General features: G+C 57.0%; 2 protein-coding genes and 1 non-coding gene across 5 annotated transcripts; all 3 read right to left on the reverse strand.

Moving 5' to 3' along the window:
- Nucleotides 1-8: 8 nt before the first annotated feature.
- Nucleotides 9-7056, reverse strand: LOC129545306 (caspase-14-like). 2 transcript variants are annotated; one of them, XM_055409314.2, is made up of 11 exons: nucleotides 6649-7056; nucleotides 6429-6569; nucleotides 6145-6340; nucleotides 5942-6030; nucleotides 4930-5040; nucleotides 4629-4796; nucleotides 3840-4062; nucleotides 3400-3516; nucleotides 2932-3006; nucleotides 2386-2489; nucleotides 9-1778 (listed from the first exon to the last, which is right to left on the reverse strand). In XM_055409314.2, exons 1-11 carry the CDS (start codon nucleotides 6721-6723, stop codon nucleotides 1665-1667), a joined length of 1413 nt encoding a protein of 470 aa, XP_055265289.2. In that variant the 5' UTR covers nucleotides 6724-7056; the 3' UTR covers nucleotides 9-1664. The 2 variants fall into 2 exon arrangements, with proteins under 2 accessions (XP_055265289.2, XP_055265290.2); XM_055409315.2 differs by having other exon boundaries at nucleotides 11-1778; nucleotides 6429-6522; nucleotides 6649-7053.
- Nucleotides 869-941, reverse strand: TRNAR-CCG (transfer RNA arginine (anticodon CCG)). Its single transcript has one exon. It is a non-coding gene; the product is annotated as a tRNA-Arg (tRNA).
- Nucleotides 6510-14568, reverse strand: ZNF213 (zinc finger protein 213). Of its 2 annotated transcripts, none has more exons than XM_055409316.2 (7): nucleotides 13842-14568; nucleotides 11606-12105; nucleotides 10872-10995; nucleotides 10074-10138; nucleotides 9749-9872; nucleotides 7081-9418; nucleotides 6510-6693 (listed from the first exon to the last, which is right to left on the reverse strand). In XM_055409316.2, the coding sequence occupies exons 2-6, from the start codon at nucleotides 12002-12004 to the stop codon at nucleotides 8766-8768; spliced, it is 1365 nt and encodes a 454-aa protein (XP_055265291.2). In that variant the 5' UTR covers nucleotides 12005-12105; nucleotides 13842-14568; the 3' UTR covers nucleotides 6510-6693; nucleotides 7081-8765. The 2 variants fall into 2 exon arrangements, with proteins under 2 accessions (XP_055265291.2, XP_088688943.1); XM_088832817.1 differs by lacking the exon at nucleotides 13842-14568 and adding an exon at nucleotides 13672-13819.
- Between the last annotated feature and the right edge of the window lie 2188 nt (nucleotides 14569-16756).

Below are 16756 nucleotides of genomic sequence, written 5' to 3' on the forward strand. Positions count from 1 at the left end.
ATCTTAGTGAAACTTCTCTTCTTTTTATTTATGAGTCCTTAGCAAACCACTGAAACATCACGAAACTGATAAAGGAGACAGTGACACTCCCCATGACCTCAAGATTACCTGCGCCCTCCATTAGGGTACAGGCTCAGCTGTCATTCCCCCAGCGTCTTCCCTAGGGGGGAAGCGCCTTGGTCATTCCACTTAGCCAGAAATTCCTTGGCGAGAACTTGCTTCTGCAGGAACAGTCATTTTTTCTGGGTAAAATGATGGCTCAATCCTGGGCATATTCTTTACATTTAAATTTTAAATATACATTCACAATAATCATTTAAGGGTATATTCACTGCAAGAAATCGAAATATAATCTATTATAATTTTTAAAATATTAGTGTTTAAATCTGTGCATAACATTAAACTTGCCATTTTGACCATTTTTAGTGTACATTTTAGTGGCATCAGTTACATTTACAGTATTGCGCAACCATCATAACTACTATCTATTTGCAAAACTTTTTCATCACAATAATCTTTTATATTTTTAAATGCCCCTGACCCCTTGAGGGTGGGCCACGCCGCAAAAGTCCAACCCCTCTGTAGCAGTTCTAGTCATCTGAACTATTCATGCAGCCAGTCGCCCCTGGGCTCCTGGGACTGATGGCCGGGGTTCCACGGTCAGCAGTCCGCCCGGGTTTGATCAGCATAGGTCTCTCCACACAGTGCCCAATGGTTCACGCTGGGGTCCCGAGCCCCTTAACAGCAGGGATGCATCTGAGAGGCAGGAGGGAGTGTGGCTGACAGCCCGAGGGTCCTAGGCTTGCGTAAGGAGCAGTTGGGAGACACGGAAAATTTTAAATCTAAGGAAGAAAACTAAACCCTGCAACGACCACGAAGGGACTCGAACCCTCAATCTTCTGATCCGGAATCAGACGCCTTATCCATTAGGCCACGCGGCCTTGCGCGAGATTGTCTCTCAGCTTTTCTCATAAACCTTTTGCAAGCGCCTGCGCAGTGCCGCCCCGCAGTGCGCATGCGCGCACTGGTCCGGCACACAGTCCCCGGGGCTCCGGGTGAGCAGGGCTTTGAGCCGGCAGCTGGGCAGCGCGACTGAGTACCGCTAAGGTGGCCGTGCTACTCAGAGTTCGAGCCCGCGTGAAGCTGCCCAAGCCCCTCCTGTCCCCAGGGCTCCTGATCTCTTCTCCCACAAGCCCCAGGCCCACGCTGGGGCGCGGCTGCCGCCGCTTCCGCAACCTCTTTGCTTCCCCTATCGCAGCACCAATAAACCTGTCATCCAACCCTGTCCGCGGCCCCAGCGTGCGGTGCAGGCGGGGTGGGGGTGCTGGGAGGGTGCTGTGGACCCTGGGTTGCCCCTTTCCAGGACATCCAGCGCCGCCTAGCCCACATGGGTTTTTCTTAGTCCCGGAGGAGCCTCTTCTTCCCGCAGTGGGTCCAGCCTCCGAAGTGCCCGGCGCTCCATACATCATCTCGCTTATTGTCCTAGTTCCCTGCGTGCGGGCGCTATTCACGTGTCCAGCGATCACCACGTTAATTCCATGCCAGCCGAGCCCCCTGTGCTATCGCGCCGTTTTTAGGAGAGGAAACCGAGTGGTGGACGGGATCACTGGTGGTGCTGGTGTACGGTCCCCACTGTCAGCACCCCTGGGTGGCCGCGGGGTCGGTCAGACCTGCAGGCAGAGCCGGCGCCTCAGGGAGCTGCGAATCTCCAGACAGGCCTTGCGGCGCTCATCACAGTCGGGACCCAGCACGTCCAGCTCACACACCTGTCGATTGACCTGTGTGGACCACACTCAGCCTGTGCCCTAGACGGCCAGGTTCCCCACGCCCGCGCCCAGCCTGGCACCCAGTGTATTGTGAGGCCTTAAGTTTCAAGTGCTGCCTTGACATCTTTGGGGCTCACAGGCCCCCTCGGTTTCCCCGGCTCTTGTTAGATGTGCCCCCCCACCCAGCAGGGAAGGCCCCTCTTGCGGCTAGTTCCCCCACTAACCAGACCAGATGCCCTCCACCCTGGCTCTCATCCTGAAGGGCTTCAATTCCCTGCCAACCTGGGAAATTATTCCAACAAGTACCCCACATCCTGCATCTACAGGGCCTGTGTCTACAGCCCCTGCTGGTTCTCTCTGCTCCCCAGGGCAAGGCTGAGTGGCCTGCATGGCCCAAGGTGTCCTTGTCCCCCAGCTGGGAGCATATGTGGTTAATAACTGTTGGCCGTGTCTCTGTCTAGTGTCAGCTGTTGTGTGTTCAACCAGCTCATGTTTCTGAGGGCAAAGGAATTCCTCCCTCAGCAAAAGGATGACTAGGAGGTGATCAGAACACAGGAGCAGGGAAGAAGGCTGAATCCCATCCCTCTTCCCAGGCTACGCCCACTACCCCCCAACTCACCTCAGTCATCAGCTCCAGGAGGTCTGCCTTGGGGCCAGCTCTGAGGACCTCCACCAGCATCTGGATAAAGTCTGAGCCCTTCTCATCCCGATAGGCTACACAGCCTAGGCCAGGGGACCAGGGCCAGAAGGTCAGACTTGGTCCCCTCCCAGTTGCTTTCCAGTCCCCAGGGGCCTTTTGTTAGTGGAAGTGGGGGCAAGCACACAGGACCCCAGGGCTTGGGGGAGTGAATATACCATGGATTCAATGTCAAAGAAACATTTACTGTGAACCCACTATGTGCCAGGCCCTGAGGCAGAGAGAACTGTCCTGCCCTCGTGGACCTTACAACCTAGAGGAGAGGAATCAAGTCCAGTGCTTAGCAGAGCCAGCCCTCAGTTTGTGCTGTCTGTGTCACTATTGTCACAAACAATAAATATGGAAGGAAGATGGCTTAATGTGATGGGGCTGCACCCCAACAACCAAAACCCAAATGTCCCGAGTGCCACTTCAGATCTCTGGCCAGAAGTTTGGGCTCTGAGTAACTGGGTTTCGTGATGACCTTACCTTCAGCGGCTGCATAGACCATCAGCACATCTGCTTGGTTAGGGCTCCCTGGAGTGGGGCCCCTGGAGGAGCTGCCTGCAAGAGGGACTAACACCGTTTACCCAGCATTCTGGGACTCCACCTGCCCTGAGGGCCCCCTCAAGTCCGGCTCAAGGGCACACAAGGCAGTAGAAAGAATTCAGGGCAGGAAAGACAGATCTGGTTTCAAATCTCAGCCCTGCCACTTACCAGCTGTGTGACCTGAGAAGAGCTATTTTCCCTTCCTGTCTCCAGGGCTGTTTCAGGCACTCAAGTAGGGGAAAAAACTCAATTTTCAAAGGTCCTTACCCTTTAGGAAGGTTTTCCTTCCTGTCCTCTTGGCAAAGAGAGGAGGGAAGTGGCAGCAGGATCCCAGCTCAGAGCCCCAGAAATGCCCTCCTGGCAGCTTCCCCACCAGCCCTACCCAAGCCCTCAGGTAGGCAGACCTACCTTGCACATCAGTATAGATGTGGAGGACATCAGCCTGGGAGGGGGTGGCTGATGGTGCCCACAGCCAGCGTCTGAACCAGGGGAGACCTGCAGGTCCCAAGCCTGCATCCCTGTGCCCTGGGGACAGAGGGGACAGTCGGGTCCTTTCACTCAGAAGACACCCCGGGGTGCTTCTAGGGCTCTAGCGCCCCCAACCCCCAGAGCTTCTGGGCCAGCCTGCCAGGCCGGAAACACTCAGAGCACTGAATGACACGTGCTTAGGGTGAAGGCTCAGGTTCATGGACATGACCTCTGGGAGAGGCTGGGAGGCGGGCAGGAGAAGGGGAGTGCTCAGGCTTTCTGGAGGAGGAGAACAGCAAGTCCTGGGAGTCTGAGCACAGGATGAGGAGAGGTAGGGCAGCAGGAGGAAGGCCTCCAGGGCGGGCCCGGGGCCTGCTCACCCCCACGGCAAGCCTGAAGCAGGAAGATCTTGGGACGGCCCCGCAGTGCCCCGCAGTGGCTCAGCTCCTGCACAAGCGCCTCCAGCTGCCCCTCTTGCCCATCAGCCCCCAGGAGCTGCCCCTGAGGCCCCCCGTGGGCCATGAGGGCCACAAGGGCACAGCTCACAGGGCCCCTGTGGGCATCCAGCCGCTTCCGGAACTGGGTCATCTCCTCCTGGAAAGCCTGGGGGGGGGGATGAGATCGGGCCTGGGCCAGTGTCACGGCCTCCCTAGTACGCAGTGTCCCCCTCCTGGGTGGTTTCTGTAGCCCTCAGCCCACAGTACCTCCCACCTCCTGCCAGCCTTAGGCCCAGGGAGAGCAAGACCTTTTTCTAACCAACCCCCCTGCTGCAAAGCCCAGCACGGCCTCATTGGAGGTGATGTGGATCCAGCTTCCTGAAGCTGGTTCTCCGATTGCCACGGAGAAGTTGCACCAAAAAGTTAAGGGCCATGAGGGGATAGCAGTGAGCCAACAGCTGCCTGGGAAGGAACCAGAGACCCTCCCAGGAAAAGCCTGAGGGTCCAGCTAGAGCCTTGAGCAGGGGCCAGCGTGGGAGGCGGCAGGGGCCGGGGAGACTGGACTTCCAGGGGCAGGGAAGTGGTTCGCATAGATGCGTGCATGCAACAGGGAGGATAGGTGTGCATTTCCTGCCCATGATTGGTAAGAGGCCCAGGAGAGAGTCCCCAGGGTCCCGGTGGGGGGGTACCCTTCCTTCAGAGCACCTCCAGAGGTTCTGGGCTTCCCCTCACCTGGGCTGTAGGGTCTGTCCTCAGGGTGGTCTCGAAGCCCAGGTCCTGGCACAGGGCCCCCAGCGCCTCCACATCATGCTCAGCCCCTGGCCGGCCCTGGGTCACAGCCAGGAGGAGGGCGGCCCTGGCCCCGGACAGGTCATACTGAGCGCTGGGGCCGGGCTCTGGCTACAGACAGGGCTAAGTGGGTTCAACGCAGTTGGAGGACCTCCCGGCTCCTCGCCCCCGCCCAGGTCTCCCCACGCCTCCATCCCACTCAGAGATGCTGCCATGTGGTTGGACCCCCGCCCTGCCCCCTCACCTCGGGCCCCCAGGGCTCCACGTTCCCTAGGCACAGTGCCCCCCGCAAGGAGCTCCGAAGCACTGGGCAGTAGGCAGCCCCTGCGGACTCTTCAGCTGTCCTGGAGAAGACCTAGGGGCAGAGGACTCTTCAGGCGGCTACTCTGTGGGGGTGCAGTTATGGGGGGGGCCTGGTTCCAGGGCACAGCCTGGCCAAGCTCTTTGGGATCCCCTGCCAGAATGGAGGGAGGAGGAGACAGGAAAGAAAGGGAAGGCCTGAGGGAGGTCCTAGTCAAGCTCAGGGTCACAGAATTCTAGGACGTGGATGGCCGCAGGGAGACAGTGGCCGAGCCATTAGCCACGCTGCTCCCTGGCCCAGCACAGAGGTGGGGTGCTCCCAGAGTGAGTCAGGGCCCATCCGGGAAGGCCCGTGGGGTGGGCGCCACCTAGGGAGAATTGTGGAGCAGAGCTGGGGCCCACCCTCACCTCTGGGGTCAGCCAATGACCACCTGATGCCCAGTGAGAACTTTGGGCCTCAAGACCAGACCTGATCCCCAGGGACCCACAGGTCTGATGGAACCATCATGGCCAGGTGAGTGTGAACAGGGGTGGATGGGAATTCAAGAATCCGCCCTTGGGTGATGAGGGGCGTAGCCGACGTCTGGAGGGTCTGTGCCAGACTGGGATGACCAGGCAGTGTGTGTGTGGGGGGGCGGGACTCCAAGCAGAGGGAGCAGCCTGGGCAAAGGCACGGAGCTGAGCAGATGCTGGAAAACCTGAGGTGCCTTCAGTGGGTTGTCAGGTATGGGAGGGGATGGGAGGTGAGGTTAGAGGCTACACCCATGTGTAGATAACAAGCCTTATTGTGGCATGAGTGGGGGTAACGGGTTCAGGTGGGGATGAAATCGGGCCTGGGCCAGGGTCACGGCCTCCCCAGTACCTGGCGGCCCTCCCTCTGGGTGGTTTCTCTGGCCCCCTAGAGAACACATCGGTGCCGTCGTCCCCCTCCCGGGACACCCCTCCTGGGCCTTCACCTCCGTTAGCAGCTGCAGCAGTGACCATTGAGGATGGCGGCCACAGAGTTCACCCAGGCTGGTGAGGAAGGCCCCAGGCTCAGGGACAGCTGGGTGGAGAAGCAGCAGCACATGGGCCTGGAGGGAGGGTCTCCACCCTCCTTCCCACTGCCATCCCCACTCTGTCCGGCCCCCCACATGGAGGCCCCGGCTGGCCCACTCACCCCCGGGAGCACTGGAGAGCAGCAGGAAGACCTTGGGGCAGCCCCACAGGGCCTTGCAGTAGCTCAGCTCCCGGACCAGCTGCTGCGACTGCCTCAGCTGCTTGGGGGGAGCCACCAAGGCCACGAAAGCACAGCCCACCGGGCCCCCGTGGACATCCAGCTGCTCCTGGAACCGTGTCAGCTCCCCACGGAAGCCCTGGGGCAGGAGCGAATGCCAGCCTGAGCACAGGGAGGCCCCAGGCAGGGCTGAGGGCAGAGGTGGAAAGGGGCAGGTGAGGGCTCACCTGAACAGAGGCCTCCTGCCTCCAGCAGCTCTCAAAGCCCAGGGTCTGGAACACACCCTCCAGGAGAACGACTGTAGAGGCTGACACCTCGGGGCTGCAAAGGGCCAGGGCCACCCTTGGACCCTTCACACTGTACTTACCCTGGGGAGGCAAGGCCAGAGTTGGGCTGGGGTGGGGCTCAACTGGGAGCCAGCGATGGGCTAGGCCAGACAGCGCCTACCTTTCTTCCCAGGTTCTCCCGAGCATCGGCCACCTGCGAGGCCACCTGCAGGGTCCCAGCCACCAAAAAAGCCATGGGGGTGACGTGGGGGCTTCCTTCAAACAGCTCCAGTGCCAATGCTCTGGGTCCCAAGGCCTGGCCTCTCTCAGAGTCTTATCCCATCAGCTCTGTTTATGAGCGGAGCTGGACTCTGCCCCCTGCCCTGGAAACCTGGGTCCTGGACACCCCCAGGCTGTTCCCTGGCTCCCATGGGCTACTTCCTGCCTGGCACTAACACACCCCCACCTGCGCCAGGAGCCTGTGCCCAGTCTATTCTTAGCTTCTGGCCCACCTGCTATCTGATCTCGTTACACTCCAGTGTCTCCCTTCTGAGCCGCCACCAGCACTGAAAAAATTCATTCCCTGCCCCCGCCACCCACCACCCCTACTCACTCATTCAGGGCACGTATGGGAGCCTGCCCACACAGCAACTGCCAGCCTGGGGGCATGGGGAGCAGCGAAGGGCACCACCCCAGAGGCGGGAACCCCCGGCTGGACTCTGCTCTCCAAGGAGTGCCCCGCAGCTTCACTGGCGAAACGGGGTCCATCCAGCGACCTCGGAATGAAGTCTGGGTTACATGGGGGCCAGAGAGGCTGGTGCAGACTGGGGGACAACACATCTTGTCTCAGCTCACCCCCACTGGCTCGCAGGTGGCCCCGAGGCCACCACCTGCTGAATTGGAAAGGCCTTGGCAGGGTAGAAGGTGATCTCAGCACACACCCTCCAGCACCGCAGGGGCCCAGGCCCGGGCCAGGTGGGGGAGGGTCAGACATGAAAGGCTGCTTGGTGTCCGTTTCATCTCAGCAGTACTCCCTCCCTAGGATCCAGCACAGGGTCCAGCCAAGAGCACGAGCCCCTGCCCTGGCCAGTTACGGGCTCCGAGTTGTCTCATTTCATCAAGGGACAGAAGGAGGGCCCTGGTGAAAACCCCAGCTCCCAGTTAGCCGCCTACTCTCCTTCAGGGTAGGGAGGGGTGTGTTGGCTGTCCCACCCTGAGCTGCCCTCAGACCTGGGCAGGCACTGGCTGACACAGGGACGCCCCTGAGGCTCAAGGCAGCCCCTGGGGCCCAGGCCACCAGGAAGCTGAGACGGTGGCCACACCCGATGACAGTCTAGCACCACGCGCTACCAGGACCACCAGGGCAGGAGGCCCAGGACGAATCCAGGCCCCTCTGCCCCCAACTCCCAGCAGCCACCTAAAGAACAAGAGAAGCTTGGAGAAAGTTTTCATGTTTATTCTCACCTTTCTGCTGCCCTTATAAGGCCAGCTGGGGCAGCTCCTTGGGAGGGCCTGTGGTCAGTCCCTGCGAATGCCCTTCTGCAGGGCCTGCAACGCCTCAGGAGTCAGTGACAACGTGCTGACAGAGCACTGGCATGGGGACTGGAGGGCAGCAGAGGCAGAGGGCCTTGGCCAGGCCTGTTCTTAGTCTGCACAGTTGGCCTCTGTCCCTGGAGCCCACACCGCTCTTCCCAGCTGGTGGAGGTTGCCTCTCGGGAACTCAGCCAGGGGCAGGTTGGCTGAGAGCAGAGTCGGGCAGCTTCTGGGCCGCTGGGACAGGCCAGAGCGGCCAGTGCCTGGAGATGGAAAGGGGTGGAGGCCAGGAAGCCTCTGTAGCTGAACCCAGGATCCACATCTTCACAGGTGTGGGCTGACCCCTCTCCCGACCCCTGACCCCAGCAGCACCCTGAGGCTTAGCCTCCCTCCCACAGGAAGTCACAGGATGGCAGGACAGAAGGCCTGGCCCATGGACCCAGCCCAGAGGCTGGGAGAAAAGAGCCACGGGGCCAAGCAGGGCTGAGGGGGGGCTCTGGGATGGGAACTCCAGGCCCTGCCCGAGTCCTGAATTCCCTGTGTGCAAGCCTCTCCCTCATGCTCAGGCCACCCGCCTGCAACGTGCTGGGGCTCCAGGAAACCAGGGGCAAGAAAAACCTCAGAGCATAAGTCTGTCAGCGAGGTGACGGGGGACTCCATGCCCCGAGGCGTCAGCCAGGGTCCCAGGAGGGCAGGCCTGCCGGGTTCTGACTGGGACACCGCACTGGGATGGTGGCTTCGGGTGGGTGGGTGCCGCTCCCTCTCTCAGCCCACAGGCTGGCCCATCTTGGCGTGCAGGCTCTGGTGGGCGATGAGGTGGGCGCGCTGCTTGAAGCTCTTGTCACACTCGCCGCAGCCAAAGGGCCGCTCGCCCGTGTGCACGCGCCGGTGGTCCAGCAGGTAGGAGCGCAGTGAAAAGCTCTTGCCGCAGTCGCTGCAGCTGAAGGGTTTCTCGCCCGTGTGGATGCGCTGGTGGTCAGCCAGGTAGGCGCTGCGGCTGAAGCTCTTGCCGCACTGGGCGCAGGAGAAGGGCTTCTGGCCTGTGTGCACGCCCTGGTGGCGTACCAGGTCCGAGGAGCTGCGGAAACTCTTGTCGCACTCCTGACACTTGTGCGGCTTCTCGCCCGTGTGCGTGCGCTGGTGGCGCGCCAGGTCGGAGCCCCAGCGGAAGCGCTTGCCGCACTGGCCGCAGCTGTGCGGTTTCTCGGCCGCCAGGTCCCGGAGCTGCCTCCGGCGCACTGCCGGCCGGCCCCGCCGCGCCCCCGCCCCCCGCCCCCGGGGCGCCCCCGGCCGGGCCCCGCCCTCCCAGGCCTCCTCCGGCTTCCAGGATGGGGTCTCGTTGCCAGCAGCCTGATCCGGGAGTGCCGTCACCACCTCCTCCAGCTGGGACCTCTCACTGTGGCTCCTGCGCCCCAAACCTGCAAGCGGGTAGTAGGCAGTCTCTTAAAGGCCACGCGGTTCCGGGACCACAGCGGAGAGGAGAGGGAACGGGGCTCCGGGCTAACGCCTGGGTTCTCGGTCTGACAGCCCTGAGCTCCAGCAGACCAGCCGCCATGCAACGGGGACATGAGAAAATGACAGCAGAGAAACCGTTTGGAGCGCCCAAGTGGTTCGCCAGGGTTCCGCAGCAGAGGTATTTACTAACTACAGACCTAACCGGTCTACCTCACCTTCCACTTACTAACTACAGGCCTGAACAATCTATGCCTGGGATCCCACCCAGAGCCCCGGCTGTGACCAATGCTCACCCAGGGCACTGTTCCGAGAGTGCTTCCTTTTGATGTCCCAGAAGAGATCCCTCTGGGCAGGGTCCAGGGACCCCCATTCTTCCCGGGAGAAATAAAAGGGAATGTCTCCAAATGTCACAGGTCCCTAGAATGAGGTGAGGAAGCCCAGTTCAGAGTTGCCTTGCTCAGGACTCCCCAGGCAGGTATGGGTGGAGATAGGAAGGGCGCTGGGATGGGAACAGGATCCTGGCAGGCAAAGGATGGATGGAGAAGGCCTTGGTGAGAAGGAGAGACCCATTTCAGGGACTTATCAGCGTCAGAAGGGACAAAGGGACGGGTAACTCACCCCAGAGGCAAAGCAGGTATCTGTTGTCTCTCCGATGCTCCCCTGTTTAAGAGCTGGAAGCTGGGCTGCGGGGAAGAACGGAGCCTCAGAGAGCCCAGCCCAGGGCGGCAGCAAGGGCTCTCACATGCTGGCCTTCTCACACACACACCCACCCCCCACATGCCTCGCACACACACTCAGACACCCACGCCACTCACACACAGACACATGCCATGCACACACCACACACAGATACACACATACACCACACACACACAGCATACACCCACGCCACACACAGACACATACCACACAGAGAGACACACACCTTGCACACATGCCTTGCACACACACACAGACACCCATGCCACACACACACGCCATGCACATACCATACACACCACACAGACACCACACACAGACACACACCACACACACACCAGACACATACACACCACAGACACATGCCATGCACACACCACACACATACAACACCCCCCACACACACACAGACACACGCCATGCACACCACACACCACACACAGATACACACATATACCACACACACACAGCACACACATGCCTTACACATACACGCCTTACACACACGCCACACACAGAGACACACACACACCACACACACAGACACACCATACACACATGCCTTGCACACACACACACAAACCACAGACACACACACACACATACACACACATTGCCTTCCTGGAACAGAAACACCCTACCTGCTCCCCTTAGGGCAACACCTGGGAAGGACTCAGGCGCCTGACCAGCCACTCTGCCACCTTCAAGCTTACTCACCACCACGGCTATGTGGCTCCCAGGGTACAGGTGGCCGGCTTCGTGTCCCCGCCCTCTGGGGAGGCCCTTGGGCCTGGGACCCCTGGACTGCAGCCTCGGGTTCCGCCCGCTCTGAGGGCACATCCTGTGCAGGAACCACAACACGCTCATCAGCATCGAGACCAGATCGGGGAGACAGAGTTTAATCCCTGGGAAGGAGACACAGGACACATTCCTCAGGAGGCTGGGTGTGGGCAAGGTGGTCAGCACAGGGCCCCCAGGGAGACCAGAAGACAGACCAGGCAGTGCTATCTCCCCGACCAAGCATGAGGCAAGGATCAGCCTCCAAAGGCCAGAATCAGACAGCCACTTAGCAAGGGGCCGTGGTGGGAGACCTTCCTGTCAAGGGCAGGGCCCCACTCCCCCGCAACACATCAGCATCTCCCCAGATGCCTCCCAAGAACACAAATAAACGTGTGCAGATCCTGTGGAGCTAAAAGCTGCTTTCTCAGAACATGCTCCCTCTGGTCCTGCTGCTGTCCTCCAAAGTCACCAGAAAGAAACCAGATTCACTTGGACGGTGTCTTTCAGAAAGGCCACACGTTATGACAAGCTCCCGTGGTCTCTCCCTCGGCTCTCCGTGTCCTCCCACCCCCGCCTCTGACCCGTGGAGGACTCATCTCTATGGAGACAGCCAGCTCTCCTCAGTTCACGTGCCATCCAGGTGCCCCCAGGATGCGGGAGGGGCCCCTCACCTGTGACCAAGCTTTCACTGGCTGCTTTTGGAGGTCCTCCACCAAGGCGACGGCCTCCTTGCCACTGCTTGGGCACCGCTGGCACACCCAGTCCTGGACGCCCACGGGCAGCACGCTCAAGAACTGCTCCAGAACCAGCAGCTCCAGGATCTGCTCCTTGGTGCGCAGCTCGGGCTGCAGCCAGCGGCAGCAGAGCTCCCAGAGCTGGCTGAAGGCCTCGTGGGGCCCGCCCGCATCCCTGTAGCAGAACTGCCGAAAGCGCCGGTGCCACACCTCTGGGTCTCCACGGTTCTCTGGCTGGGCAGGGTCCTGCTCCCAGGAGGGATCTTCTACCTTCACGATCAGAAGCCCTTCTCCCTCCTCGGGGGCTTGGTCCTGAGGCTCTGGGGGGGCTGCCATCGCCCTGGCCTAGGGCTCAGGGCCAGTCAGCCTCAGCCTGGGTCTTCAGTCTCCCAGAGGGCTCCCCAGTGGCAGTGGGGCTGGCATCTGGACGGGCACTCCTGGGGAAAGAGCAAGCAAGTGGGGAGTGGGGTGGTATATGGGCAAGCACCAGCCTGGAAGGACGTCCAGGGGCTCTAGCTCCAATTCCTCCTGACCCTGAAGCCTTTTCTAGGCGCTCCTCTGATGTTTAGCTCATGCTTCTCTCTCTCTGCTACCAATACAGGTCCATGGCCCCTTATCCTCAGTTCCCAAACTCCCAGGTTTTTACCACCTGGTCTACTGACGTGAGATGAGCATATTTATAATTTCCTTTTATCCCAGGCAATGTAAGTGTTCATATGTTATATGGCAGAAATATTAATGTATTTGTTCAGTTCATAAAAATTCATCAAGCTGAACTTTTTTTTTTTTAGTTCCACCAGTTTATTGCTACCAGCCCATCTCCCTCCACCCTCATGCATGCGTGCTCAGTCATGTAACCCCATGGACTGCAGCCCGCCAGGCTCCTCTGTCCATGGACCTTTCCAGGCAAGAATATTGGAGTGGGTTGCCATTTCCTTCTCCCAAACTGAACTTCTGATGTATTAATTATTCAGTTAAAAAAAAATTCTTTTAACTGGGAATACTGTGGTGATTTAGTGGTTAGGACTTGATGCTTTCACTGCCAGGGACTTGAGTTCAATCGTTGGTTGAGGAACTAAGATTCCGCAAACTTGATGGTGCTTCCAAAAAAAAATTTTGTTTTAAACTAATGTTTTGATTACTGAGTGTTGTCCCAGATTCTCCTGGCAGTGTTATTGTTATACAATATATCCGCTGTATTATCTTTCTCAATCTGAAGACTTAATTCCAAAAGAGACCCCACCTGGAGCCACCCATTATCCATAGATACACATAAACATGACACAGCCTATACCTTACGGCAACTCTACACGACAGTCCTGAAACGTGTGTATTTTGGGTTTTTACAATTGCTTTTTTAAAAAGTAATTTTAATTATTTATTTTATTTTTGGCTGCACCGGTTTTTCTCTAGTCGTGGAGACTGGTGGGGCTACTCTCTAGTTGCCCTGCGCAGGCTTCTCATTGAACTAGCTTCTCTTGTTGCCCAGCACAGGCTCTAGGTCACAGGGACTACACTAGTTGTGGTACGTGGGCTCAGGAGTTGTGGTGTACAGGCTGAATTGCTCTGCAGCCTGTGGGGTCTTCCTGGATAGGGTATTCAACCCATGTCTCCTGCACTGGCAGTCGGACTCTTCGCCACTGAGCCCTTTACTTGATTTTTGTTTCAAGAAAAAAAAGTGATTATGAACCACTGTAATAAAAGGGGGGATTTAAACAATACAGTAATACATCAAAGAAATTCTTCCTTCCACATTGCAGCTGCTCCCCCATTAACAGTCTGACAGCTGACCTCCCAAATCTTCCCCGGAGCAATTACTGGAATTGGATCCACAGAATGGGGAGAGGGGGAGGGAGGGGAATGCTTTGTGCGTGTTTTTACATAAATGAGTTCTTACTGCAACACGGTTTAGTAATCTTTCTTTCTACCTAATAATGCTTATTCATCAGCCACTCTAGGAGATCCTGCAGTACGGATATACTTGTTTCTTAATGAGTACCCACCCCAGCTGAGCGAGGCACTCAGATCGTTTCCAATTCTTTTCTACTACACGCGAAGCACATCCTTTACGTTATTCTCCTGCTCCTTACAAAACCCCTGAAAGGTACGCTCTCCACGCTCATCCTCCAGTGACCGAGGAGGAGGCTCCGCTCGGAGAGAGCCAGGGACTCACCAGAGTCGCTCAGCAGGACTCGGCAGTCGGGAGCGCGGACCCGGCCGGAGCCCCGCCAGGGTCCCAGGAGCCTTGCCTGCCCGGAGATGAGAGGCGGAGGGGCGGGCGGCTGAAGCGACGCCCCAGGTTTTCCCCTCCGCACCTCCAAGCGGTGCGCGGCCCCTTCGGCCTATGCCTCCGGGGGCCGGGCCGGGCCGCCCAGAGACCGGTACTAAACCTAAGGAGCCGGGTGGGCCGCACCGTCGGTCCCGCCCCTCTTTATACACACACCGCCCACAGCCGCCCAGTCGATCCCAGTTTCCGCCGCCTGCTCCGGGCGCCGGAAATTCGCGCGGGGCCCGCCGGGAAGCGACATAGCGCACGCGTCGAGGAACGCACTAAGCACTACACTCCCCAGGAGGCCGTTCTCCCACTATACCCGCCTTCTTTCTGATGGATGACCAATGAATGGGCAGAATTCCCAAGGATGGCCAATCAGAAGGCAGTGACCCATGCGCAGCCGCACCCATTCCCCCAGGCTGAAGAGACTCGCTGTCTTCGTTCTTCTAGGTTTTTCAGTATTTTTGTGCTCCTCTGGCCGGTGAAGGGAGTAAAGGGGAAGCCAGGACTGGCGTGGTGGGCAGATACATGGCTTATCCCAGCTACGAGAAGGGATGCTCAGGCGCGACTCTTCCTTCCGTCCTCGGCATTTCCCCGCTCCGGAGTGGGTCGAGGACTGAGGGGACGGTGGTCCAGGAGCTGGAACTCGGCGCTGGGAGACTCCTTTATAGCTTATAGGGCCCCGCCCAAGCCTTCATCCGCTCTTAGTGGATGCTTGCTGTGGAGGCAGTTCAGTGAGGGGCGGGGGACCTCCGGCGGCGATTCTTTGTCCCTGAGAGTCGGCCAGGGTCTCTCAGCCGGACGCGGCCGTCGGCGACTCTCACCCCGAAGGACCCCCGCCCTCTGCCACCGATAGATAGGACTGAAGGACAGCGGGGCTCTCCGGGCTGGGGAGAATCTGAAGCAGGGGGGCCGCATCGGAAAAGCTTCGTACATCTCTCCGTGCTCTCACCCTGTTACTCGTCTTGGAGATCTGAGGCTCCAAAATCTTTTTCTGAAATAGAAAATCCTTTCTTGTCTGGTTGTTTGATTATGCATTCAGAAATAATCACTATTTATATTTCAGTGTTCTATGAATATTTCTAATATATATCTAGAATCGTTCTACTTAAGTAATGTTTCGTTGGCTCAAAAGTCTATTGAAGGTATCTTTCCAAATCAGCATTTATATATAAAACGCATCTTGCAAGCTGCACAGTATTCCAAAGCATGAAAGTTTCATATTCCAGTTAAAGTCTCGTGGACACTTAGGTTGTTTCCATTTTTCTGTATTTGTAGATCTTTACTGCATACACCTTTCTGTATTTGTTTGAACAACTTACTGGACGGGATGAGCCCAGGCTGTTTATTAAGACTGATGACGTGGATGTTATTGGGCTCCCTCGCCGCCCCCTACTGGCCTCAGTGGAAAACGGCACAGGACATTTTTTCCCATTGTGCCCTTAGTTTTCTTTCAACGCCCTCTACTGACAAAGACTAACATCTAGTTGGCTGGCGAAGGAGAAACGTCTAAGGATACGGCTCCATTATCACAAAGCAGGACCAAAAGGGTTTACTGGGGGGTCTGAGAGACAATAAATTAATAGCCGGCACACCTACCAAATACTCAATTCGGCACTGCTTGTAGTTGGTAAGTTATTCGTATATAATTATATTGAAGTTGACCCATCTTATTGCATTTTCTTTTCCTTCTGATAGTTTTAGTTTATTTTTCTAGTTAGAAAATATATAATGTAAAGAGTAAAATTTTTCTTTCCAGAAAAGTTATATTCATTTCTAGAATTTATACTCATTATTTTTCTTTGTCTTAGAGCATTGTCCAGAACTCCCAAAGTGTTAAAAATCAGGACAGGGACTTCCCTCTGGTCCAATGGCTAAGACTCTGGACTTCCAATGCAGCGAGCCTATGTTCGATCCCTGGTCAGGGAACTAGATCCCACATGCCACAACCAAGATCCTGGTGCAGCTAAAAATAATAAATGAATGACTAAAAAGAAATAAATATTGAAAAATTCAGGACAGCAGGCATCATTGGCTTGGGTAATGAAAATACTTTTTGTTTGATAAATATTTCCATGCTTGTATTACGGAGCATCTATTCTCATTTGAAGAAGAAAGACCTAGTGGTTGCTCAGTATCAGTTTTCCCTTGCAACAGTAAGTTTTCAGTGGGCATGTGGCCCTAAAGAATAAAGAATATCTATTTCCCGGCCTCCTGCACTGAAGTATGGCCATGTAGTTGTACTAAAGACAATGATACGTGAGCAGATGTGCTATGTGTGTCTTACTAGAAAGGGGTTCTGTCTTCCTATTCTCTTTTCCCCAACTGCTAGCAGGAATTTGGACATGGGGGCATGGACCATGCAGATGACACTAACCCTAGGGGTGTCAAAGCAAGAAGATGGACGTGCCTGGATTCCTAATTATTGTGGGTGGATTTATGCCCAGATGATGGTGGAAGAGAGAAACAGATACTGAGGTTAAGCCACTCTTATTTTGGATCTCTATTTTAACCAGAATGTAAACCCTAACTAGCATTACTGCCCACTAAGAGTTTATTCTTGCCTGGGGGATGGCATGCACAGAGGAGCCTGGCCGGCTACAGTCCATGGGGTCGCAAAGAGTCGGACACGACTGAGTACAGGCATGCACACACAGTGTGCACTTTATGCAGGGGTAGCTAACTTCCCCACCTAAAGTCTTTCCCCATCTCAAGCAAATAATGTTCAAATCCTTTGGCCTGAGCCTCTCTTCTCACCCACCTTACTGGAAAATTGAAAATGGTCCTAGTGTCTTTCCTGTCAAATCTAAACCCAA

Source organism: Moschus berezovskii, chromosome 27 (assembly GCF_049115385.1).
Source record: "Moschus berezovskii isolate FMDL1 chromosome 27, NW_MosBer_1.0, whole genome shotgun sequence".
NCBI lineage: Eukaryota > Metazoa > Chordata > Mammalia > Artiodactyla > Moschidae > Moschus > Moschus berezovskii.